Consider the following 25,488-nt stretch of genomic DNA (forward strand, 5'->3'; position numbering starts at 1 on the left):
CCCGGAGCTCATGACGGCCGCCAAGTTCTTGCTGATGCGCTCCGTGATTGACATCTGCCAGGAGGTGATCAAGCAGTCCAATGTGCAGATCCTGGTCCCCCCCGCACGCCCTGACATTATGCTTTTCCGTCCGGGGGCTGCGGACCTCGGCTTCCCTCTTGACATGACCAACGGCACCGCTTTGGCGCCCAATGGCAACGGCATTGCTGGAATGCCTGAAGATGAGGCCACGCGGGCCGCGCTCACGGCTGCACAGTCCTCCCTACCTGTCCTGCAGGGTGTGGACCGCCTGCCCATGGTGGCAGGACCTCTGTCCCCACCGCTGCTGGCCTCGCCCTTCCAGAACGTTGCTGCTAGTGCCCCCACTTTAAGCACCAAGAGGGGCAGAGGGCGTCCCCGTAAAGCCAATCTCTTGGACTCCATGATGTTTGGTGCCCCGGGGGGCCTGCGAGAGGCTGGTATCCTGCCTTGTGGCCTCTGTGGGAAAGTATTCACGGATGCTAATCGTCTTCGCCAGCATGAGGCTCAGCACGGGGTGACAAGCTTGCAGCTGGGCTACATAGACATCCCACCCCCAAGACTGGGTGAAAATGGTGTCCCTGGTCCGGATGACCCCGATGCACCCCGGAAAAGAAGCAGGACGAGGAAACAGGTGGCCTGTGAGATCTGTGGCAAGATTTTTCGGGACGTGTACCACCTGAATCGGCACAAGCTGTCGCACTCTGGCGAAAAGCCTTACTCTTGTCCCGTGTGTGGCTTACGGTTCAAGCGGAAAGACAGGATGTCCTATCACGTTCGATCTCACGATGGCTCTGTGGGAAAGCCCTACATCTGCCAGAGCTGTGGAAAAGGCTTTTCCAGGTAAGAGAGTGCTTGTAGGGACCCATAGAGACAAACTGAGACCTAGGAAGTTGTCTTTCCTGTCCCTTGGGAGACAAGAACAATTTGTACTTAGAGATAGTTTGACTGTTCCATTTTAAAATGTCTCGAGAAATGAGACTTCCATCAGTTCCGCTGGGATGCTATTCTAGAGTCTCTTGCAAGGGTTTAAAAGTAATTAAGACAGAGGACTGGGAGTCAGCTGGCTTCTGGGTAACATTCCCAGCTTTGTCCCAGGCTTGGTGTATGCGTGTCCTTGGGCAAATCAGTTAGTCTCTTCCTCAAATGACTCTTCTGTGAAATGGGTATTGAAGTAATTACCTGCCTCACACAAGTGTTTTGAGACTACTGATTTGTTAGGTAGTTGGAAGGTGCTGTTGAAGTGCAAAATATTAATACATCTCAAGATTATTTTCTCGTATCCATTTTAAATTTTCTTTTTCTTAACTTCCCTTCATTTCTCTTAGTTCGTAATGTTTTTTATCACCCAAATGTGAAGGAAGAGGTGAGATTTCAAAGGCTGCAGCATCAAGTGTCTTTTAATACATGATCTTTGTGTCCTTTGGGTTTACATCCTTCTGAAGGGGATCCTGTTTCTGCCCTGCAACATACGTAAGATCCGTGCATTTAATGTTGCTGATTTTTTGTTGTTGCTGTTTGTGGGAGTTTATAAGTAGTTTGATACACGTAGTTGTGTTAGCAGTATCTTATAGTCTGAGTTTATGAATTTGAAACGTTTTTGGAAGTTTGTTGCTCGCTTTGAGACTAGAGGTAGTGGGGGGAGGGGGATGCACTACGGGTTCCTTTTGTAGCAGCAGTCTGTTTTCTACAGCAGTTGGTGTGCTCTAACAGGAGGAAAGGGCTTGAGACAGGGAAAGAAATCAAAAGGCTACTAGGGCTGGAATTGTCCCAGATATAGAAGTGTAGGAAATGCACCCCTGGTAGCTCTCCTTTTGATAAAGGGGCTTGTTACTGGAATAAATTAAGAAAATCTCCTTTTTTCTTTTTTAATCAGCATAATTAGGGATTCATCTACATAAGGACTGCACGTTTAGTGATGGAAAGTCATGAAACAAAGATTTCATCAGTAATTAGAAGTGGAACTATTTTTCTTATTACAATACTACCTGGAATTGTCTGCCAATTTTTATTATTTTTACTCACCCTCCAGGATTTCTGCTGTTGCTCATGCAAGGTTTTTGTCAACAAGGGAAAGTGAAAGATACATACTGAGATCTCATTTTTCCCAGCAGGTTACTCTGAAAAGGCAGGGATGCTGTTACAATAGTAAACAAAACAATGTCTACACATCTTTGTAACGTTCAAGTATGAATGAAAAGTAGCCACGCAGTGTTCAGTCATAGAAGCAGCCAAGGAAGCTGGAAGCGTGATGTCTAATTTTAGTATCCTTTTCTTCACTCAGTAGCGCAGCACGTGAGGTTGCTAGGCTTGAGGTACCTGGAAAGACCCCCAACCAGTCTTTCCGGTTACACCGCTCCAGCCCCCTTGCTGAAGCATCAGGTTTAACTGCCTGACTGCGAAGTTCAGTCTATTTTCTCTCTGCCGTGCGTGAATTCCATCCCGCGCCCTCTCATTGGCGCAGCTGGAAGGTTGGGGGAGGAGAGGGTGGGGAACTTGTTTCCAAGCAGTTTTGGCCTCATACAATGAAAAGCTTTCTTCCCACTAGGAGAGACTCCCACCAGGAAAATCTGCAGCTATTCAGTCCTCTCTGTTTCAAAGTAGGCTTTACTGGTTGTGAAGAATGGTCTAACTTTTATCTTCAGTAATAATTTGCTCTTCCATTGCACCTTCTAGTTGGGACCTTCAGAGCACTTTATTTGTATTAATGCAGTCTCCCCACCAAGTTGTGAGCTAGGACAGTATTTTTTCATCTGGCTGGTGGAAAATGTCACCACAACAAGAGTTTAGTCAGTCTTTTTGCACAGAGGTGCTTAAAATTGGCTGCTTACATCCATGTTTGGGACATAAACAAAAAGGGTCTGAATTTTCAAATATTCAGCAACTGTAAATTAAAGTGCCCTGACTGTCAAGATCTAAATAGGATTTTGGAAGGAGGACGTGCAGGCTTGTAATTTGTAGTTTATATTTCCTGTTATCTCTGATCATTCAGTCATAATTTCTTCTTGAGAAAATGCTGCCTTTTTAGCAAGTTGGAGAGGGTGCTTATCAAGGTAGGGTCCCAGCTGTTGGTAATCTGGTTCTTGGCAAGTTAATATTGCTACGTTTGTAATAGATCCACCATTGGGATTTTTCTTTTTTCTTGTTAAAATTATACATTTATTTTTAGTATTTGTTTTAAGTGCGCTTATGTGTATTTTCTTTTAAGGCCAGACCACTTGAACGGACACATCAAACAGGTGCATACCTCAGAGAGACCTCACAAATGTCAGGTAGGAGCTGGAGGGATTTAGAGTGATGTGTGGGGAATCTTTGGCGTTATGTTTATGTGTGCAGACAATTCTGAAGCATCAGTAAAAATGCCATGTATGTATGAATTGGGATAAATGTTTGTAAATATCAGGGTTCAACAGTGACAGTTGCTTTACATCCTTCCTGTCCCCCATCCCCTAGTGTCATCTACAGCTTTGGTCCTCCTACCTCCCTCCCCTTCTGCCAGATGTTCTTCCCTACTGCTCTATTCCAGTCTCACCCTGGATCTTTTACCCAGCCACCTTGTCCCTGGGTTTAGAGTCAACTCTAAGCCTTTTCCTCTCCCTCCCTTTTTTTTTTTTTTTTAAATTGCAGTTGTTGCCAACCAGAGGCTCCAATGCTGACTTCATTTTTTTTTTAGAATAGTTTCAAATAAAATTGGTAAATTACCATTACTTGCCAGTATACTATTTTTTTTATGACATAGCTTTTAGAACATTGCCCTGAGCAAAACTGGAAGCTTTCTTTAATCCCAGGGAGAGAGTAAATAACAGCATTACTGTATCCTTTGCAATACAATGTCATAACATTGCATATAGTTTTTCACAGTTAATAAATTATTCATTAGGGTTTAAAATATAAAATCAGGGAAGATAGTTTGTAATTCATTTGTAGAGAGATTTTAAAAGTGCCTGGAAGTATTAATCAAAATCAAAGTGGAGAAGCAGCTTCCACGATCGTACACTGCTTTCACATAGTTGTTGGGCAGACTTCTAAAACGTTTCCTGGGCTAACATGCTTGGAGACCATGCTTGATCTGTGAAGAAAGATTTATTTATTTATTTTAAGAAAGTTGGAGCAATATCATTTTCAATTTCTTTAGAGGCAGTGAAAGTTAGAGGATTTTTTTCTTCTAAAATTGTTAAACACATTTCATTAATTTAGTGTCATACGTAACTGCTGCCTCCTGATTGCATTTTTCTCCCTCATATCTTGACACACCTCTCCCATGTTTCCTCTAAATTCTGAGTTTTGAAACATTTTGTAACTAATAATCCAGTGAACAGTTTTTCCAGACATTCAGAGCCATCTAAAGGTGTCTGTTGACCTCCATGTGATCTGTGAAAGCCCATCACCTTTGAAAAACAGACTGTAGAGCCTTCACGTTGGCCTATGCTTAACTGTATAAGAGCCTATACTTAACTGTATATCCCAAATACAGCCTTAGATTGGTTTAAGTTTTTTAGATGATTTGGGGGTTACAAATTTATGTACATTGGAAAATTCCACTCATAAAAAGACTTCACAATTTGGGGATAACAGGGTCTGGTTGGATGAACTGAAGCTAGCTAATTTTTTTTCCCATAAGCATGTATTTGTGTGGAAGTATGAAAATTAGTAAGTCCTGAAATGAACAAAACTCATCAGTCTTTTGCCACTTGATACCAAGGTTACTGAATGAACACAGTTTATGAATAATGTTGATAGATGTGAATTGTTCTTTGCCAGCTGATACCTGATATTTTTTTATAGTTTTCTGACTGATTTAAGAATAAACATAAATTCTGTAAGTGTGACTCAGAGGATACAGTAAGAGGGAGAAAGTCAAGAAATATGGAAGCTAAGATTGTACATCCAAGCTCAACTTCTGCCTCCTTGCACATGTTTTGTGATTGCAATTTCTAAGAAGTCTTCCTCATTGTATCTTGAAGTGCTGTAACACTGTGTGCACTGTTCATTTCAGTTAAAATGTATAGACTGGTGGTCACAAGCATCAGAACAGACTTGAGGTTATCATTCAGGACTGGTTTGTTCTTGGTTAACCTGGTTTTGGTTAAGTTTGTTCTTGTCTTTGCTTAACCCTGCAAAGTGAATTTTTTGTAAATCTTGATGTAGAAATTTCATTCAAGAGCTGTTGTGTGTCTTGGCAAAAAATGCTTCATAATATGCTGTCAGATTTAGAAAGTCTTGTTAAATATGTGCAAGTCTGACATAGGTGGCATAGACCACTCATGCTGTCACACTGAAAATGTGTTTCAGATCTGAAAGCTGATGGATAAATGGATGAAGTTCTCCTTGTGGTTATCTCATAACCAGTAACACTTCTGTTCCATTACATGTATCTAAACACAGAATCTGGCCACTAACAAAGAAAATAGCTTAATGTTGGCATGTTGTTTCCCCATTTTCTATTATCTTTTTCCATTAATTGTATTTGGCAAATTGGCTCCTTGTGAGAGCAGTCTGAACAGCATTCAGCATCCTTTTTGAATCTGTTGAGTTCCTGTTGAAAATTCCTGTTATTGTCATGCTTTGTTTATGTTTACTGCAAAAGATAAATACTCTGTCAGTAAACAGAAAAGCTTTCCAGAATCCTCTATTGTAATGGCATTCTTGGAAGCAGTGCTCTGTTGGCCATTTACCTGAGCCCTCACGTGTCTTGGCAAACCAGTGTATATCTACTGTTTTGCTGATGTGGCATCATGATGCAATTTTGGCCTAACAAAACAATAGTGTAAAGGTGTCAACCCAACCTCAGAATAAATAAAATTAAGCTATGAGGAGCAGGGCAATGGTAAGCTGAACATCACTGCAACAGCTATAGTTTTCAGTGCTCAGCATGTAATCCTGCACTCATCCCCTAAAATAATGGTTGTGCTTCACAACCACTTTGTTGAAAGCCTCCTCAGTTCCAGCACCTGTAGCACCTGATGCTAGACAAAGACCTGATTCCAGCTTTTTCATTACTGTTAAAACAGACTCAGAATAGGGAAAGCTTCCATAAAGCCAAGGCAGCTGGGAAATCTGATCAAAGAAGGTTCTTTGGTCTCCAAACAAAACAGCAAATGCCACTCTTTTTCCTGGATTGTTGCCCTGGTGATTTTTCTTCATTATTATTATTATTATTATTATTATTATTAATCTGACAGTTGAGTTCTGGATATAAGACATGCAAGAGTGAAGTAGTTCTCTGTCCATAATGGGATAGTTTAGTTGGCTAACTTGCCAAGGGAAGGGGTGAAACTGGGTTGTTGGGTTTTTGAGTGTGAATGGTATGAAAGTTAGGCTGCAGTTTGGAAGGAAATGGTGATCTGAAAATCTGTGGATGTGAAAGAACAAGGGGAGAAAACAGAAGTTTGCTCCTTCTCAAAGACAAGAGACAGGTTGTTCTTCTGGCAATTTAAATTAAAAAAAGAGAAAAATGCAGGTTAAGTTAAAGCACAACTTTTGACAAGGAAAAAGATATATTTATTTAAGTAAACCTAAAATTGGCATCCCCAGTCCAGTGCTTTTCCCATTTATTTCAATGCAGAATGAGTTTCTTCCTGTCCTAATTTCTCTTACTTCCTGCCTATTAGCAGGAAAATGGCAGCCACCATGGAATAAGCTCAGAGACATCCACATCCATAGAAAAGTTGAAACTTCAAGAGGTATTTCTTAAACAATGTTTTTTAAACTTTATATATATTCTTTTTGATCTATTTATATACCTGTGCAATGTTGATAGGAAAGCACTGGAGAGTTTTCTTCTACAATTAACAATTAATGATAAATAATTAGCACTCATTTAGCACTTCACATCTTTGATAAAATAAATCTTTTTTTTAGCTCTATATCTTTTATAAATATTAACTATTTGAATATTAACTTTGGGGTTTTCTTTAAATCTAGTCCTGTCTCCCATTGTTATGATTTAGCTAAACTGGTTCTTGCTTTCTCCACTGGACTTCTTTTTTTTTTTTAAGCTTCTTTGCAGTTATATTTACTATATAGCGCTTATACTTATATATAGCTTTTCCAAAGGTGAACTTTGCACAACTCTGCAGCAAGAGTGAGAAATCAAACACAGCAACAATTATATTGCCTTTCCCTAAGCTTCTAACTTGATAAGTTCCATATGGGACAGATAATAGTTTTACTTCTGGCATCCTTTTATTTAGGTGGTTTGTCTCTGGTCTGCTTCATCAACTAATGCCCTCTAATGCTTTTGTATGGACGCTCACTGTGGCTCAGTGTTTTTAAACTTATTGATGATGGATCTCTTGGCTGTCACCTTTGATTGTCTAGTTATGTATCTTTAATTGATAAGCAGCAGATTGATAAGTATCAGTGCTGGAATCCTGCCTTCAATGAGTGTTTACCTCTAAGAACATTTTAGGAAGTGAAAGCTGCATCTGGTTTGCTCAGCACTGTGTACTGAGATTCAAATTAAGAGAAATCTTTCATGTTTAAGGATTTGCCTCTTAATCTTCACTACTTGTGATTTATGAATCTTTGTTTGGTGAGCTTAGTTAAACTGTATCACAGGAATCCAGATAATTTTACTGTTATCTTTTTAAGTTCATTAAGTCCCGATCCTCTGAGGTGCCAAGTCTTGTGCTCACTGCAGAGTAGCCTCAGCTCTGTGGGTTTACCATGTTTAAGCTTCTCACAGGGCTGAAGGAGTGTAAAGCCTGTTGAAATTCATAGGTACTTTTCAGCTGCCTTCAGTGTTTTTTGGATTAAGCTCTTGATTAACTGAATTATATAAAATTATATGGTTTATCCTTTTCTGTATTATCACTTTCACTTATTTGAAGTTATGATTTTGTAATTTTACTAGAATTGTTACTATAACAACTCTATATCTTAAAACAGTTTTTTACTTATGTACTGATGGTTGAAAACACATAATATATCCAGTTCCCAAGTCACTTAATAGTCTTATATTATCTCTTAGCGGGTTCTGGTTATACATCTTAGCTGCATTATTTTCTCTAAAGGTGGTATGAACAAAACACTGCACACTTTTGAATGCCACTGTTGCCCACTTGGCCTGATCATTCTATTGTATGTTTGCATTTGTTTTTCCTCTTGCACTTGAAAGCAATGGTTTCAGACTATATCTTTAATAACTTTTACAGTGTATTGCTGGTGATTTATTTTCCTTCATGTGTTGGACATATAGCAAGTCTTTGAGAACTTCCAGGCTGTTGTAGCAGGCTATACACCTGCATGCCTGCCAGTTGGTATTATTATAAACATGGGAGGGAGCCTTCACTCATATGGATTATGTCTGGGGAATGGGGAAATAGAATTATTATTATCTTATGTCAAGTCAAGCTTCTTTCACGGTAGTAAGTGGAATATGATACCTTAATCAGGGGTAAGTTATAAACAGATTACAGTGTCATGCAGTTATTTTAATACCTGCTCAGTTCTGAGGCTTCTCTTCTGCTATTTGTCTGCACTGCAACTGTGGATGGCTCCTTTACTGCCTTTTGTCATATGCTCATCCCAGCCAGTTCTCTGATGCTTTGTTTGTATATCATCGTGCTCCTAAGGGATTCTGTGTTCTGAAGTTAGATTGATCAGATCAAAGAGTGAAATTTAGGAAGATAGGAGAGAAGATGCTTTGAGTGGCCTAAAGTGTTTGTAATGACTCAATGAAATTGTAGAATTTACTGTAAATGGAATAGAAGTGGTTTGTGCTATTTCTTTAAATATTACATAAAGTTTTATTATCTTCATCCTTAGAGAGAAGCTAAGGCATTACAACTCTATCTTGATTTAAGCTTTACTGTCTGTAGTATGTTAGAGTTGCTTTCTTTCTTAATTCTTTTGAATAGTAATATCAATCACATCTTGTGCGGTATGTTGGTAATTGGAGTGTTTTGTTTGTGGGAAAATGCCTCGTGCATCATGTCATTTGTGTGTTTGCCCAGGGTCTAAAATATTTATTCTAAAGAATACTACAAACATTCAACAATATCAGTTCTTTTAGCAGAGTTGATGAGTCACATGGTTCTCATTATACCTGCAGACTTGTAATGCTTCCTTTGCCACTCGTGACCGACTGCGCTCACACCTAGCATGTCATGAAGACAAAGTTCCATGCCAGGTGTGTGGGAAGTACTTGCGAGCAGCATATATGGCAGATCATTTGAAGAAGCATAGTGAAGGACCAAGCAATTTCTGCACTATCTGTAACCGAGGTAATGAAGAAACTATTTTTTTATTTCAGTGGGATGGGACAACACTTGAGGGAAGCTGTAAGGCTCTGTGACTGTCTGCAACAGGAGGAGGTTACAATACATGCGTGTTCATATTCTTTGCTTTTCTTATTTAGGGCTTAACCTTGAAATTGATGGAGCTGTAGGTCTGCCTTTTTCCATGTCTGAGAGTTCCTGAAGAAACTCAATTTAAATGTGAAGCAAAATGGTTATAGACAGCTTTAAGTTAATTTGCAAAATAGCCAGATCCCTACAAAATAACCATGTTGCCTTGCTGCTATTTGACATACATTTTTTGGTTTTCTATGCCTGGTTAGACTTGCATTCAGTTTGAAAGAGGAATCTTTGAAATATACACCAAACTGAAAATTATATGCTGTACCACAAATAAAAGAATTCTACTGTACTACATCAGTCTTGCTTAGCCTCCTGGTGCAGCAGTAGAGTCAAGATGCGTCTCCCTCTTAACCCTCTTTGTATTAAGTTACATTTCTGAAACAAATTTTGTAAAGAGCATTAGAAACGTGCTTTACAAATCCATTTTATCATAGAATACTCTGAGTTGGAATTAGCCCATAATGATTATTGATTCTAACTCCCTGCTCCTTGAAGGACTACCTAAAACTAAACCATATGACTAAGAGCTTTTGAAGCTTTTCCATTTGTTTGTGGTACTCTTCTGTTGAAGAGAGTTGTAAATTTAGGATTTGTGGCATGTAAGGCAAGCTGAAAACCTGATTTTTACTTATTGGTTTATTTATTTTGAATTATTAATACATAACTTCAGAACACATTGTTGACTTACACTGTAAGTGTAGGAAGAGGCTGCTGCTGTGTTTTGAGATCTTTTTTTTTCTGATGAGTTGCTTATTTATGATGTGTGTTTCCTTTTATAATTTAAGAGAGGTGAAGTCTTTTGAAAGAATAAATCTGTTCTATATTTAATGTGAGGATTGTCCAGGGAGCTTTTGGATGATTAGGAGTTGATCACTAATGAGAGACATTAAATTGCAAGGGCAAGTATTTCCAGTAGTTGAACAGTCTGTGAGGTCTTGAAAGTGATGTTAACAGTTTAAATGGAAAAGGCATCTGGGTAGAAAAGCTTTAGATTCTGAAGCTCCAGGTGGATGGTACAAAATGAAGCTTGGCCTCCTTTTTAGCTGAAGGCTCATCTGAAAAATTGCTTAAGCTTATCCTGATTCTTTTTGTGGTAACAATACGGAAGACACTGTTCAAGATCAAGGTGCTATCCTCCTCTCCTTCAGTTGAACGTGATGCCAAACAGAAGCTCATGTTGGTCGGGAGGAATTGTCTTGTTTCCAGGATTTATCAGCTTGAGTTTCAACTTAACTACCACTGGATGTCACTGCAGCTCTTTCGAAATTCAGCCAGCATGACAAAGATCGATCTGGCATTTAAACAATGAAATGACTAAATGGTTTACTCACACTTTACAGTTTTAAATGTACAATGCAAATTTAAATAAAATACACACTTCTCGGTAGAAGGAGGGGGGACCTGTTGTACCACAACCTTTAAGAAACGACTTTCTTCTTATAATTTTGTGTATTTCATATGTGTTGTCTGAATTTAGTCTGTTATGAATTTCAGTTTACATCAGCACTTAGAAAACATAATTAATCTGCTGAATTATTGTTAACTATCTACCTAGTGTTAAAATGCATAGGAAAGGGAAGTTACAGACTGGATTTGTCAAACAACTGTGTTATGAATTCATTTTGATTGTAGATCAGTGATTCATGACAGCATAATTTTTAATCCAAAGTGTTCTAGAGTCGAATTACAATATTCAGTGTTGTAAATAGGTATCTTTTAAAGCGTAGAGCCTGGTAAGATGAAGTCTAGTGGAAAATTTCTGGATTAGAAACATCTATTGAATAGGCTTTGGTGCAGTCAGAAACTAGGCACCATCCCCCTGACTGTGAGTGTCCCGTGGTTACAGTGTTTGTGCTGTAGGATTTTGTTTAATTCTGCCTTCAGCTAATGGGCTGGTGTGTTTTTGAACTAGAATTTAACTAGTTCTGATATAGTGATTGTCAAGAATACTCAGGCTGCGTGTAGAGAGAATTTTGGTCCTTGGCCTACCGAAAAGCAAAGGAGTGGATGAAAAGGTGACTCTTACCCAGCTGAACATTCCTAGTGTTAAAGGCAGAGTTTAGAATCCCTCAATTTATCCCATCAGACTGAGGGCTTTTCCCTGGGACTTCAAGTGTCTCATGTTCCAAGGGTTGAATGTATTTAGAAGGTTGCGAACTCAGTACCTTACTGAGAGCAGTAGGCACTGGTTTACCACATCATTTGCTGATCTTATTTATTTATTTACTCTTCAAAATGGTAGTATAATGTCCAAAAATTACTACCTGTCACTTGTTTTTTTCCAGGTTATTTTCTTACTTACAATCTTTATGCTTAGAATATTTATGGAAGCAATTAAATCTTGTTTAATCAGGGAAGCTGTACAATGTTGAGGTTTTTTTTCTGGAGTTTGTTTTGAATATTTTTTTTAAGAATTAATCTAAAATGTGCTTTTGAAAACTAATCCTCCATCCTCACTTTTTAAGACAAATTCTCTTTAATCAGTTCATATAAAAAAGACCTGTTCCTGCTTTGTTGTTACATAAGCTAGTACCATCTTTAGGAACTTTATTTGCTCGTGTGGGCTTTTTCAAAGAATTTAAGAGGTTAATGACAATGGCAAGTCTGGAACTGGTATTCTGTAATAACATCTGCAACTTGGAAGATTAATTTTCTGTTTCAGATGCATAAACATTGTTGGTTTCACAGAAACCAAATTAGTTAGGAAAAAGGTAAATACTCCAATCACAAGTTAGATTTTTTTTTTTTAACAATAAGATGAATTCTTGGATATTCCATGGAGAATACAGAGTTGTTTAAAGAAAGACATACTCTCCAGATGTTCCAGTGAAATCCAAATCAGAATTTTGTTAAAAGGAGCATCCTGTAATTATTTCTATAGTCTGTCTCCTTATATATGTTAACTGAGAGATCAAGGAATAGGTTCCATTTACACAGAGAAGGTAATTTCTTCTCTATGCATATTTTTTAATGTTAGTTCCTCTAGTGTGAAGAAATAATCTGCTTTGCAAAGCTGATAAAAATGTATGGGTAAGACGATAAATACATTCCCTGTTTGAAAAACACTGACACTTTGTCGTCTGCATTAGCCTGTGTTTTTAAAGAGATTTTTTGAAAGTGAAGGATTATTATTGTCTGTGTATCCCCCATCTTCTTAGGACAGGCATTAATAATTAAGGTCTGATGGGGAAAAAAAAAAATGGCCAATGCTGAGTGGTTCAGAAAAAAAAATAGGATCAAAACAAACCAGAAAAATCTCACTTTAAACAGTTTCCAATGAAACAGTTGGCATTCTTACTGCTTTGATGGAAGTTGATGACTCACATGTTCCTCTGCCAAGTGCATAAAGGGGAGCTAACACACTTTGCAGGCAGTTTTTGTTATATAAAAAGATACAGTCTGCAAGTAGAATTGCAGAGTTTACAAAAACCACTGTAAAGCAGAGATTACAACTTCAGTTTTTCCGGTGTCAGTTGCAGTACCGAAAAACACTGAATTCCTGTGTGTAGTCCTTTTTTAACAGTTGACGTTGAGGTTTTAATGCATTGCCACATAAAGAGGCTCATCTCAGCATGCATGTGTTTATTAGACACATGTATGACATAAGGGAAGTACCTTGTATTTGGAAGTATCACCATTACATCTGTACATTCTGTCCTTTTCTCTACCAAACACTCGTTCTTTCCATGTGTACAGTGAATTTTTGGTATTTGGAAAAAATATATATTGTGACCCAGTGAAGTATTCAGTACAACATTTTGTGTCTGAGGGTAGGTCTTGCATTATTTCAGAGGATAATATCCTTACATTAATTCTCTGGATGACTTGACCTGGGTGATTTCTGCTCCATTGTATTTTGAGAGTTACATGTTCTTGTTTTCTTCAGTTGTAATGTATCTACTTTTCTGTACTTTTCAACTCAGGGTTCTACTCTCTCATGTTCATTCTCAGTGACCTGCCCTTTTTCCCCTTCAGCAGGTTGCTGTGGAATTGTCTTGCTCTGAAGATCCTATATGTATAATTCTTAATAATCCCTGAATACAGTTTGATCCTGACTTCTAAGAAAAGTCTCGGTAGAGGGGTATTCTGTTAGATAGGCACAGGGAATTCCTGTGTAAAGCCACTTCCGTTATTAAATTCAACACCTGAAACTAACAGCTGCTGTCAGAAAATCCACCCCAGAGAGCTGTGCCAGTATTGGTTTTGCATCCTTCCTAATATATTATTATATATCATGGAATGTAAATGCAGTATATCACTACAGAAATGGCTTTACAGTAGTGTGTCTATTCCCATTTAAAGTGAAGCATTGGTATGAAAGTTCTCTTGCAAGGGCTTGTGCTGTAAATGCTGTATTTTTTTTTTTAAAAAAAATGAGATCTTGGGTTTTCTCTATCCAGAAAGAGAATCTGGAGCTCTGTGTCTGTGATGCTGAAACTTGTGTTGTGTTCTCAGTTGTTAAAAGAAAATGTTTCTAACATGGAAGTGCCATAATATTGCTTTCAAAATATAACAAAATTAAGAGGGTTGTTGGTAGGCTTACCTGTGTAGGAAGTCTTTAAAACTGTGCCCTCCTTGTGCTTTGTATGTGGTCCAAATGTACTAGTACTAATTGCAAATCTTATTCAAATCTGAATTTAGAAATACTACAAAATATATGTGAGATAATTTATTGCATTAAAGAAAAAGGCCGTATTTGTGAGACTTCAAAAACAATTTAAAAAACCTAATGAATAATGTAAAAAACTGTTTTGTTCAGAAATCAGTTGTTTGAAATATATGTCTTTAATTTCAGTGAGTTTGGTTTACAGGTCAGAACTAATAGAAATATTGGATTATTATTTTTTTTTAAATAATAAACAATATATGAGTTTTAATATGTTTTTTAAAAGTCAGGATGAGCTGAATGAAGGAAATACTTTCAAAAAATTACTGTAGGATAAAACTATATACCTTAAAAACTCAGTACTTTTTGTTTTCTGCCTTCTAGTAGCCACTGCAAATGCTAGAAACTGAAGGGGAAAGCACACTAAATACCAAAGAGGGGTGTTACTAAATGGCATTCCTTCAAAACTTAACAGTGTAAAATAAACTCATTTGAACTGTCTTTCAAAGTATTAGCAGATGATGAAGGGTTTTTTAATTAACGTAACTAAAATAGCACAAAAATAGGGACGAGACCTGGGTGCCCTTTTGTATCATGTCTTCTGCCTTTTCCAGAAAGCTAGTTTTGCTTACATGGGATTTGTTTCTCAAGGAGGCTGTTCTTTCATCATGTTTTCCAAAAAGCAAATGAAATCTAATGAAAAGTATGCTTTGCCTGATGATGTCTAGGAGTCCTACCTGAGTATGTTGTAGGTAACCAGAAATCAGGGTAGCATAATGGCATCTTTGAAATAGGGAGCAGGAGCAAGGGAAAGATTAAAATAACAGGGAAGGCAGATGTGTGTCTTTGCTGGTGGCAGGATCTCATCTCCTTTTATCTTGTTTAGGTTTCTCCTCTGCCTCCTACTTAAAGGTCCATGTTAAAACCCACCACGGTGTTCCCCTTCCCCAGGTCTCCAGGCACCAGGAGTCCATCCCGAATGGGGGAGCAGCGTTCCACTGCGTCAGGACCTATGGCATCAAAGGCAAGAGACTTACTGCTCTGCACCTTGCTGCTTTGTGCAGAACTTTGTGTTGTGGGAGGCTGGGCTGGGCATGAGAAAGGGGAGGGAAGAAGGTCAGCAAAACCACTGGAGAGATGCTTAGGGAGAAATCACATGGCATGGCATAGTATGCAATACCTGTCTTTGGATAGCAGACTTAAGTCTGAGGGAAGGAGATGGGCATATAAGGGTACATGAATTTTTGGCAACTTCTTTGATTTTAGAGATTGAAAAAGCCACATTTAGTATATCTTGACCATCTTCCCAGTAACAGCCAGTGTTTGAATTTTGCCTGAGGGGTGCAGATTCTTGGCAGTTCCTCAGTCTTGCTATTTTCAAATCCCACGTCAACCAAACCATGTTCCTGATTTTCCATGAAGGAGAAGGGAGCCACAGAATTCAGTTCATAAAGGAATGCTGTTGTTGGGGAGGAAAGGTAGGGGGTGATAATAGCACTGTTACTTTTTTTGGTTTTTAACTTGGATTTAACTTCTGGGGAAAAACAAAAACAGAAAAGAGATATTGTAAGAACAGCTAAAGAGTATTTAGATTCTGAATGTGTAAAGCTGTGTGTTATTCTATGCAGAATAGCTTGCTTTTTGCTTCTTGGTTTGAGCTGTCAGTATTTCTGGTGAAGCTGAAACATCAGAAAATTCTTCAAAACCATGTTTGTCCCCAAAAGTCAGATTTTTCCTTCCCAGGAGAACACAGCAAGTTGGTTTAAACAAAGTCTGTGCCAGCAGAAAGCTACAGTTGTGTAATTTTTTTTTCTGTTGATGTCGTGATAGAGTTACTACAGAAGCCCTTTGGTTTTGGGTGGTGTGCTGACTTAACAAGAGATTTGCTCCAGCTCAGTGGTGTATTGATTTCATGCATATCCTGTTTGGTTTGTAATGCCGGCCCCAGAGCAAATCTGTCTTTTGGGTTGTGCCAAGTGGTTCTTTGGTCTTTTAGAGTTAATAGTAGATACAGCTTATTTGTATTCACAGACTTGTTTAGGGAGTGAGTCTGGGTTTCCCACGCTCATTCATATGCGCTGAGCAAAAAGTGTGGACAAACTTTCTTGGCTTACTGCCAGGGGAGAGTGGAGAACACTTCCAAACATACCAATGGCTTTGCCAGGATATGTATCCAAATGACTTAAAATAGTTGTCCCTAACCTCTCTCCTATTTCACACTACAGTATTTACAGATGGAACAATTTCAGATGGTGAAGTTAACTCCTAACAGCATTGCACTTAGGTTGTAAGAAAGAGTTCCTCAGAACCAATTGCAGTAGCTCACTGCTCTTTTTCCAAGTATTTCCAGGTTTCTTTACATCTTGTTGCAGCATGTAACACTTAATTAGGTCTCTAGAGTCTCTTCCAAAAGTATCAACAATGTTTCAGAAGAGTGGGAGAGACTTAAACTTGTAATTAAGTCCATCCTTTTATAGTGCTTGAGGTATAAATGTTGCGAGACATCTTTGGGGTTCAAGAAAGCATTATATAAACCAGAGACTCACTATGGATGCATTCAGTATCATGACAAATCCATAATAAAAACCTGGATGTTGCTCTAATAGCAGCCTGGTGGTTTGTAAACAGGACCTATGGTCAAGGGCATTAGAATATGAGGGATTGTGATGTGAAGTGTGTATCATTCTGTCATGACAGGCATTAATTAAATCAAGTAGTAACCAGTGTCATCTATTTGAATGCACGTTAAGTCATTTTTTTGGGGGATAAGATTCTGAAAGCTTCTCTCTTTTCTTTTTCCTGTAGAAGGCCAGAAATGTTCACATTCGGACCCGATTGAGAGTTCTGATTCATACGGAGACCTCTCTGACACCAGTGACCTCAAGACTCCTGAGAAACAGAGCACCAATGGGTCCTTCTCGTGTGACATGGCAGTCAGCAAAAACAAAATGGAGACGGAAGGAGAGAAGAAGTACCCTTGTCCTGAGTGTGGCAGCTTTTTCAGATCCAAGTCTTATCTGAACAAACACATACAGAAAGTTCACGTCAGGGCCCTTGGTGGCCCATTAGGGGACCTAGGTCCTGCTCTAGGATCCCCCTTTTCACCCCAACAGAACATGTCTCTTCTGGAGTCGTTTGGGTTTCAGATCGTCCAGTCAGCATTTGCATCATCCCTAGTGGATCCAGAGGTCGACCAGCAACCGATGGGGCCAGAGGGGAAATGAGATCAGTCTGATCCCAACAAAGCAAAGCAGCAGTCTGGCTATAATGATGAGATGCTGTGAATGAAAGAGGAAATAATGAAATTTGGTTCTATAGCTGAGGATTTTTTATTCATTTTAGCTTCCTTCTTTGTCTCATGCCCTACCCCACCTTTAAACATTCACTGGGGAGAGGGAGAAAATGCTTCTTAGCTGATAAATTACAGAAGATGGTGACCTTGAAAAGAAGACATGACCTAAAACACCAAATGGAGCTTTAGAGGCTGCTGCTGGCTTTTTGTCATGATCTTCTAGAATAAACAGAAGTTGCCAGCAGTGATGTGAGAATTAGACAGTCCTGGTGACCAAGGCACCTGGGGAGCTACAGCTACAGGGAGCTATGCTGTTCTCTCTCTATTCCCCATCTTCCCTAACCTACCCCAGAAAAACAGTAAGTTTTTAAAACAGACCTATTATTGACCCATTATTGAATATAATGTTAAGCAAAATGCCCCATGGTACCTAGCAGGTCACAGTGCAGTTGTCCTTTTAAAACCAGAAAATTTAAAGAAGGTGAGAGAATTTGAACCCCTTCTGCCATTTGTGAGGCTGTGAGTGCTGCAGCAGGACTGAACTGCTGAGAAAAATCACCATTCAGAACAGGTTTTTTTTGTTACTTTTAACCATTAAACTTGTTGTCAGGTTTTAATTCTCTATTATTATTATTTTAGGACCTGTTGTAGTGAATTGCTACTGAAAAGCCAGTCTAAGGCAATACCCAGAGCACTCTTAAAGCAGCAGTCACATTAGGGTTAGTATTAAATTTTTTTTTTAGATGTACCATAATTAATAACTTGGCTAGTTGATTGTTTTAAGTCGATGAAATACATAGTTTTATGAAAAAAAAAAAAGGAAAAAAAAACTGAAGGAAAAAATACCATTGCAGTCTCGTTGACTGGTGCTCATTTTTCATGTGGGGACCTAGGGTATAAACACAATCAGCCTTCGGGTTAACACTATGTACCACTGACTTGTTTAGTGTGAATAAACCCAGGGGTTCACAGAGTGATTTTGGTTTAATTGGATTGGACTCTATTAAAGAAGTTAGTATGTTACTTTGCATCCCCTCGTTTTGTCTGGTTTTTGAGCAATTTAGCCACCTGTCCAAGAGGTGTGCAAATGAGAGCCAGTAATTAAGACATTAATCCCTCTCTGAATTGTACTGTATTCTCAGTGATCTGGGCTTTTTGGCTACAGTCGTGCTCTCCTGATCTGCCTCTAGTCAGGTTTGCAAAAGCCAGTCTAACTCCTTTCTTGTCCAAAAAAGAAGGGTTTCTACTGTAAGAGATGGGAATTGCAAGCAACATATTTCTAAGGAAGAATTGGTTGCAAAATGCAAAGAAGCTGGGCTCTAGGATGTCGGGAGGTTCCTTTTAATCTGAAAATACCACTTGTACAGAAATTATGTCCTTTCTTGGCCCTCCCTTTCCTCCCTTATAACTTGTCATGGTCTTTATGTACCAAATCCAGGTATAAATGTTGTTTAACACAGGGTTAGGAGTTAGGAATATTCTGAGTTATAATTATGGTTCTGCTGTTGATGCTCAAGGTCACACTGGACAGGTCACTGAATTTACTCCTTAGTTTCCTATCTGTAAAGAGTTTTCTCTGCATCACAATTGTTGTGAGGGTTAATAAGCAATGGTTTAAGCAGTGATTTGGTAAGCTAAGTTGCTCTGTGTACTAAATGTTTCTAGAAAGGCCACTTGGAAGAGCCCAAGACCCACACCAAATGTGCATTCTGTGAAACAATAGCTGTCTCCATCACTAATGCAGTGCTGGAACAGGATAGGCCACCTCAGGGCAGGACCTCCATCCTCTGCAGGAGATACATCTGTATCAAACATGAAGGTAGGCACACACAGCTGTTGTGCCACAACTTGCTTTGCCCAGGTGCTCCTAATCAAAACCCTGCAGCTAGGGCATAAGTGAACACATTCCTGTTTTGTTTTTATGTTAGAATTATAAAGCCTTTTGTAAATATAAGGATTTTTTGAACTATGTTCTAAATTCTACAGATTTAGAAGCCCCAGTTTCTCTCTTCTAAGAAGCTACTTTTGTACTTGCTCTCGAGTGTTATAAACCAAGGATGAATAATCAGTGGCTTTCTCTTTATAGCACCAGCACTTTCTAAATTTGAGAGCGTGTTGCAGTGGACTTGATGTTTTGCTATTAATCTATGTTGGGAGACTGAAGAATATATTCTTCTCCATTCATCTTCCCCCAGAATCCCTGGAATAGGTGTGAGTCTCATTTAGAAGGGGAAAAAAAAGAGCAACAAACCAACCCACTTTCCAAGTAAAGCTTCATGGAATTGCTATTGCTGTACTGGTAAGCTTAGTTAACAAGTAGAAACAGGACATTTCAGAAAGGTAACAAAACACTTTAAAATACCTCACAAATCTAGACCATGATGAGGCAACCTGGTAAACTGCCAAGCAAGTTGAGATAGAGCAGGCTTTCCAGTCAACATAACTCATTGGGATTAGCAAATTCAACTGCAGTCACTCTGATTTAATAACAGCTTGTATTTAAGCCACCAGGAAAATTTGTGTTGAATTGAGGCTGTATTCAGAAAGAGAAGTTTGTGTCCCGTATATTCCTACATGCACTCAAGGAGGGTGTACTAGTCATAAAATTCAACTCCAAAAACAAGTCTAGAGTATAGGATATTTTCATCCTATATTTATCTCTACTGGCTGTGTTACTAGTGGGTTGAATTTTGGCCATGTGTATCTGGGTTTAAAACTGAATGCTACAGAATCTGACCTGATGAAACAAATGAAAAAAAGCCTTGAACTAAAAAAAAAAAAAAGCCTACTAAAACACTAACTGTGCATTTTGCTTGTCAAAGAAAATGCTTACTAAGTTGCCATGAACACATTGAATGAAAGCTACTTACTTCTCAGTCTAGTGGACAGAGAAACAATTAGGCAGGAAGTTAACAATCCTGAAATGGCAGTTCTAGATCATCCTGGTGTAAATGGGAGAGATTTGCACCAACACAAGAGATTGGTGCAGAGTAGTCCCAGCAGTAGATTGGGCAGATCTTTGGCAGTGGTGTGTTTTCAGAACTTTTTGCTCCTTTGGGGCCATATTGTTTTGTTTGTATAGTAATTTAATCTACATGCAAATTCTTTATATTCTGTAATTTGAGAAATGTCTGCTTCTCATAGAAGAGAAGGCAGTTCCAAACAGAAAACTCAGCCTCACAAGTTCAGAGTTCAGAGTGAAATACTTAACATGCCCTGAGCTGCAACCTCACTTAACTTCTTTCCATGACTTTTTTTATTGACATGTAAGTGTATAGATAATGGTTCTCTGTTTTGGCCAGCCCTCCTTTCCTTGTCATCTGCTTTGGCAGAACTGCAGTCCAACATTTGAGTCAGTGCATTTCTCTGCCAAGAAGGGAACTTCAGTTCATATACATTTTGATAATCAGACCTGTAGTGTTTCCTTGTATTACAGGAGTCCTGAAGCCCCTCAACTGAGGCTCAGACTCCTTTGTATTAGGTATGATGAAAACATCTTCCACCATTTATAATCTAAATATTAAAGATAGACAAGAAAATAATCAATGGTTTTAGGTAAACAAGTGAAATAAAGATGGACTAAAAACCTCTTTGCATGCATGCTTAAGTGTTGTGTTGAATGTAGGGCCACAGACTTCTTTTCAGGCTTCTTTTGTTGCCTGAAATAATTTCTTTATGTACTGTTAATCCTCAACAAATGCAAGGTAGAGCAATTTATTGTGAATATACTCCATAATGAGTTAGATGAAGTGACATTACCTTGCATTTGTCCTGTGCTAGATGTGTGCAAACAGGCTTGTTAGTGTGGCTCACCTAATGCATGGAAGTGTAGTTTGCGTGAGCCCTCAATCTGAAGTGATTTGCCCATGATGACGTGGGAAATTGATAGCAGAACCAGAAATTGAACACAGATTTTTCCTTCTCTCAATCCAGTGCCTTAACTATAGTAGGGCAAAGTATTATATGTTGGGGGAAATTATTGTTTTGTTTGTTTTTTAAAGCCTAGAACTAGAAGATGGTGTGGAGTTGGTCTTCCTGCCAATCTTTTAAATAATTGTAAATGCCCAGTCACAATTTTAGACCTGTTTGAGTGCCAGTGACTTAGGGAATATTTGTCATTTCCCATATATTCCCTGAATTATTGTTCCTCCCTCAACTGCTGTCAGCAGTAAGGAATGACTTGAATAGAAGAGTTGTGTAACTGAATGTCTAACTCGACTAATTGAATTGATAGTATGAAAGCTAACCTAGATTTTGTAGGCTCTGTTGTAACTTTAGTGTCTTGTTTTTTCACTAAATCTTTGTTCCTAGAAATCAGTATCTGAATTTATGTCTTGAGTCTGGAGTGGGGTACCACTTTCAGCTTTAATTTTTTTTAAGGTGCTTGCTTGAGGAAGTAGATGCCAAAGTAAACTGCAGAGAAACTCCAGACTTCAGTGTTGGAAGAATGAATGGGGAGCAAGAGCTCTCTTTGGGTTTCATGAGAGATAAATGGACAAAGTAAAAAACAGCTACCAAAATTTTAAGTAATTAAACAGGAAAGGTTTTTATAACCCACAAAAAGGATCAGATATTTTCAATTGTTCAGCATGGCAGAAACTCTGAGAGCAAGTGCCAAACAAACCCATTAAATGTGTTGGCTTTTTCAGCATTATGAATATACCTTAACAGCATTATGAATATTTTAATGTAAATTAAGCCAGCTTTCTACCATTCACCTTTTGCCTGGGCACAGTACCTGAGTTTTAATTGAATATAGAACATAAGCTCACAGTAAATCTTTGAGCTTATGCTCTCAGTTCCACCCCAAGAGACAAAAAAAAAGAGCAAAGAGGGGATAATAAAACAAACAAGAAACAACAACATCGGAAAACTTAAAAGGGAAAACTGATTCTGGAAGATTCCCATGTCTCCTGAGAGAGTCCTGTTTTTTATCCTGAACATCCTTTTCAAAACAAGATCCTTCAGCAGTTGTGAATGAGCCTTTGGGACCAGATTTGGCTTTCAGCCCAATCTGCTGCTCCATGTCCCTGGAAGAAGGCAGAGTGTTCTGGAGCACTGAGCCTGGGACCCAGAAGGAGGCAGCTCCTGAGCTGCAGCCTGAGTCCATATTTACTGTTGCAGTCAGCAGCAACAGCACTGGCAGAATTTCTTCCTGCCTTCTCCCTTGACATGTTCACCCTTCATACATTCCTGTCCTAGTGTGATACCCACTCAGATGTGTGCAGCTCTGCAAATAACTGTTAGCTATAAAACAACCTAGAGAATTATTTGGCTGACAAGAAAAAGAAACCAACAACCACCAAACAAAAAAACAACAACCCAACTTAAAAATAGTTTTGTGACCTAACTGCAAAGTGGTGCAGTAGAGGAGCAGGAAGCCTGGCTGTAAGGGGTTGTGGTGATGGCTGGAATGGTTACAGCATGTTTGTGAAAAACCACAGCAGTTTGCTTTGTGGCAGCAGATAGTGACTGTCTGTCTGTAAAGAATTAACACCTTGTGTCATCTCTAGCCTCTTCCTGTGTTTTGTTCCCAAAAAAATTGAGATTATAACCATTGGGTAAGAACCTTTCAAGATTTGATTGACATGCCAAATTATGTTGCACAATTGTGCTGCTGAACTCTGCTACAAATGTTTGGTGCCACTGATTTCAGGTGCAGTGCAAAGTTAAACATTTGGCCACGTTTCTCCTAAAAGATGAAATATTTAAATTAATTTTAAGACTTACTGGCACTAATGATCAGGGTTTATGTAGCTTTTCCTTGGTGGCCTCTTTACTTGTATTGCAATTTTGGAGACCTGGAAGTGCTCTAAGCTGAGATGTGCTGAAGGAAGGAGGTAACTGGTGTCTCACTAGTGTTCCAGTGACTCGATCCCAGCTCCTGGGTTCCCTGTGAACCACAGAGTCACTTCATGCAGCCACTGGCAGCCATAAATGCTCTTGACCTTCCTACAGTCACATAGTGAGCTTGGTAAGTGCTTTTATAATAAATCAGTCTCATGCTTGCTAATAGCTTTTTGGCTGCTGTGTCTGCAAACTGGTGCCTTCTCCAGGCAATTTTTACATGTCCTCTGCAAAGTTGTCAGACTGACTGCTGGCTCATAAAGAATCAAACAAGCCTTCCTCTTGGGCTCAGAATTTTTCTTCAGTACTGTTGTAATCTGAAAGTTTGCTGCAATTAGTGTAAGAGAAAATAAAAGGCTGTTCTCAGATGTCCTGTAGAAGTGAACAACTGAAACATGAGTGTGGGATGAGCCAGAAAAACTGGCATTTTTCCCTGGCTGCATGCCATGTGGAAGAGACAGTGCCTTGGAAAGGAAGGAGCAGAAAAGTTTGCCATTGGCTCTGATGAATCCCAATCCTGCTTCTACTGAAGTTGTTGGGAATCTTCCCATTGTCTTCAGTGTGAGCAAGAAAGGATCTTAGGTGAGGTTGGATGACTCTTTCCTTACTTGAATGAAGTCTCTTGCCTATTTATGGGCCTGCTTCTATTGAAACCGAGCCTGTTTTAGCCTTTTTGGGTTCTTAGGGACCTGTTTGTATAAAGCAACTCACCTACCTACCTATCTTCTTTTTTTTTTTCTATTGTGTGTATTTTTTGTATGTTCTGTTGGAAGGTGAAGCCTCTGTAGAAGGGGATATAAAACTGATTTTTAAATAGTAATAAACCAAAAGAGAATTAAACTCTGCAGGCTGCATGCATTCATTTCCTGGAGACAGAGAGTAGAAGCCATGAGTGACCAGACACAGCCTGTGTTTCTCCTATCTCAAAATCTTGCTCTTTACAGAGAGAGTTCCTGCCTTTGCTCATCTCCACAGCAGGATATGAAAACCCATAGTGTCATGTGCAAGTTGAAACATTGTGTATCAGGATGGCCTTATTTTGAGTAGAAAATCCTTTCTCTGGGGCTGTGCAATGAGATTTTTTTTTACATTATTTTAATATAAGTGGATGAAGCAGCAAGTATCTGTAAAATTTGGCATTCTGATCATTGAATACCTAGGAGGCAGTGAAAAAACAAACAAACCAGGATATATAAATACATGTTTGCAGTGTTTCTGCCCTGGCGACAGGTACTAGGTCAGTAGAAAAATGCACTGTGTTCTAACTCCATTATATTCTAAAGAAATAAGTGAAGTATGAGGTGAAACTTTACTAAACCTTTGTTCCTTCCTGAGCTTTTTGCCTCCCTCTTGTTTTTGAGCCCTGACTATCTAAAAGAATGGCAAACTCAGGACCAAAATAACAACAGAGGTTTGCCCTATTCTGTAAACATACTTAAGGAACAGAGTCTTTGCTTTTGTCAATAGCTGTAAAAAAGTCCAGGTGCACATAGGAATCATGGAAAAGGCCATGTCTGCATGTCTACGGCATGTGTGCAACCCAGAGAGAAAATACAGAGGTTTGTCTTTCTACGCAGGAAAGAAAGAGCAACTTCCCAGAATAAACAGCTCCTCCCACAGCCTTCAGGCAAACACCTGTGGAAGGAGAGTTCTTTCACAGTACCTGTGTGCCAGTGGTTTTATCTGCTTTCAGGTCAGCTAAGAAAATAAAATCCGGAGGTGAGAGCTCTGCATTGTAAATGTCCGTGAGTCCTGCGCTGTTATGAGGAAACACTAGTAGCTCTACTGAAAGGTTTGGTCTCTGCTTCTCTGCTCACATGTTGAATTACAAAGAGGGTCATTACAATATGAGTCTGTGCTCTGCTTTTGTGTTGATGACTCCAGTCCTAGTCCCCAAGCCCTGGAGAGATAAGAAAATACGTGTTTGGAGGGTTTTTTATGTGTCAAGTTTATAACCTTATTGCCTTGCTGTTGGCATGGTGTATGGGTTGCTTGCTTATAAAGAGTGGTTGTGCTGTTTAGACATGGTGTATTTTCCACAGGAACTGGAAGTTTTGCATATTGAAGTGCAACTCTTTAACCTCATGCTTTCCACAATGGAATCTAACTCTACCTTTGATAATATTCCACAATTATTGAAGTCCTAAGAGCAGAATTGTGGGCTATGTGAAATCTGCTTCCATGGTGAGTGAAAGGTTGGTAGAAAATTAATAGTCCATCCAATTCACTGGAAGTTAATATGAACATATATCAGAACAGAAGTATTTATTCCCTTAGACTCAAACCCCAGGTGTTTTGGTGCAGCCTTTTTCATGTTTCTCATGTTCAGATAAACCATTATTTTTAGATAGACATTTTCTAGC

At 38.9% G+C, this 25,488-nt stretch overlaps 2 protein-coding genes across 2 annotated transcripts in view; both read left to right on the forward strand.

The window, feature by feature from the left end:
• The first annotated feature begins 10 nt into the window (after positions 1 to 10).
• Positions 11 to 17,879, forward strand: PATZ1 (POZ (BTB) and AT hook containing zinc finger 1). The gene is made up of 6 exons (XM_010004817.1): positions 11 to 861; positions 3,227 to 3,290; positions 6,633 to 6,701; positions 9,074 to 9,245; positions 14,873 to 15,010; positions 16,795 to 17,879. The coding sequence occupies exons 1-6, from the start codon at positions 11 to 13 to the stop codon at positions 17,208 to 17,210; spliced, it is 1,710 nt and encodes a 569-aa protein (XP_010003119.1). The 3' UTR covers positions 17,211 to 17,879.
• Positions 17,880 to 19,091: 1,212 nt separating this feature from the next.
• The window catches only part of PIK3IP1 (phosphoinositide-3-kinase interacting protein 1), an 18,124-nt gene continuing 11,727 nt past the window's right edge, over positions 19,092 to 25,488 (forward strand). Inside the window, exon 1 of the mRNA XM_010004860.1 lies at positions 19,092 to 19,097. Within this exon, the coding sequence (XP_010003162.1) occupies positions 19,092 to 19,097 (6 nt within the window). The remainder of the gene's footprint in view (positions 19,098 to 25,488) is intronic.

The sequence above is a fragment of the Chaetura pelagica genome, unplaced genomic scaffold, assembly GCF_000747805.2.
Source record: "Chaetura pelagica isolate M959 unplaced genomic scaffold, ChaPel_1.0 scaffold249, whole genome shotgun sequence".
NCBI lineage: Eukaryota > Metazoa > Chordata > Aves > Apodiformes > Apodidae > Chaetura > Chaetura pelagica.

Bases quoted from the DNA above. Each gene is read 5' to 3' on its own strand.
- PATZ1 (XM_010004817.1), top strand. From the start codon at position 11: ATGACGGCCGCCAAGTTCTTGCTGATGCGCTCCGTGATTGACATCTGC. The intron at 6,702-9,073 runs GTATTTCTTAAA...TTATACCTGCAG, and splicing joins AAAAGTTGAAACTTCAAGAG to ACTTGTAATGCTTCCTTTGC. The intron at 15,011-16,794 runs GCAAGAGACTTA...TTCCTGTAGAAG, and splicing joins CAGGACCTATGGCATCAAAG to GCCAGAAATGTTCACATTCG.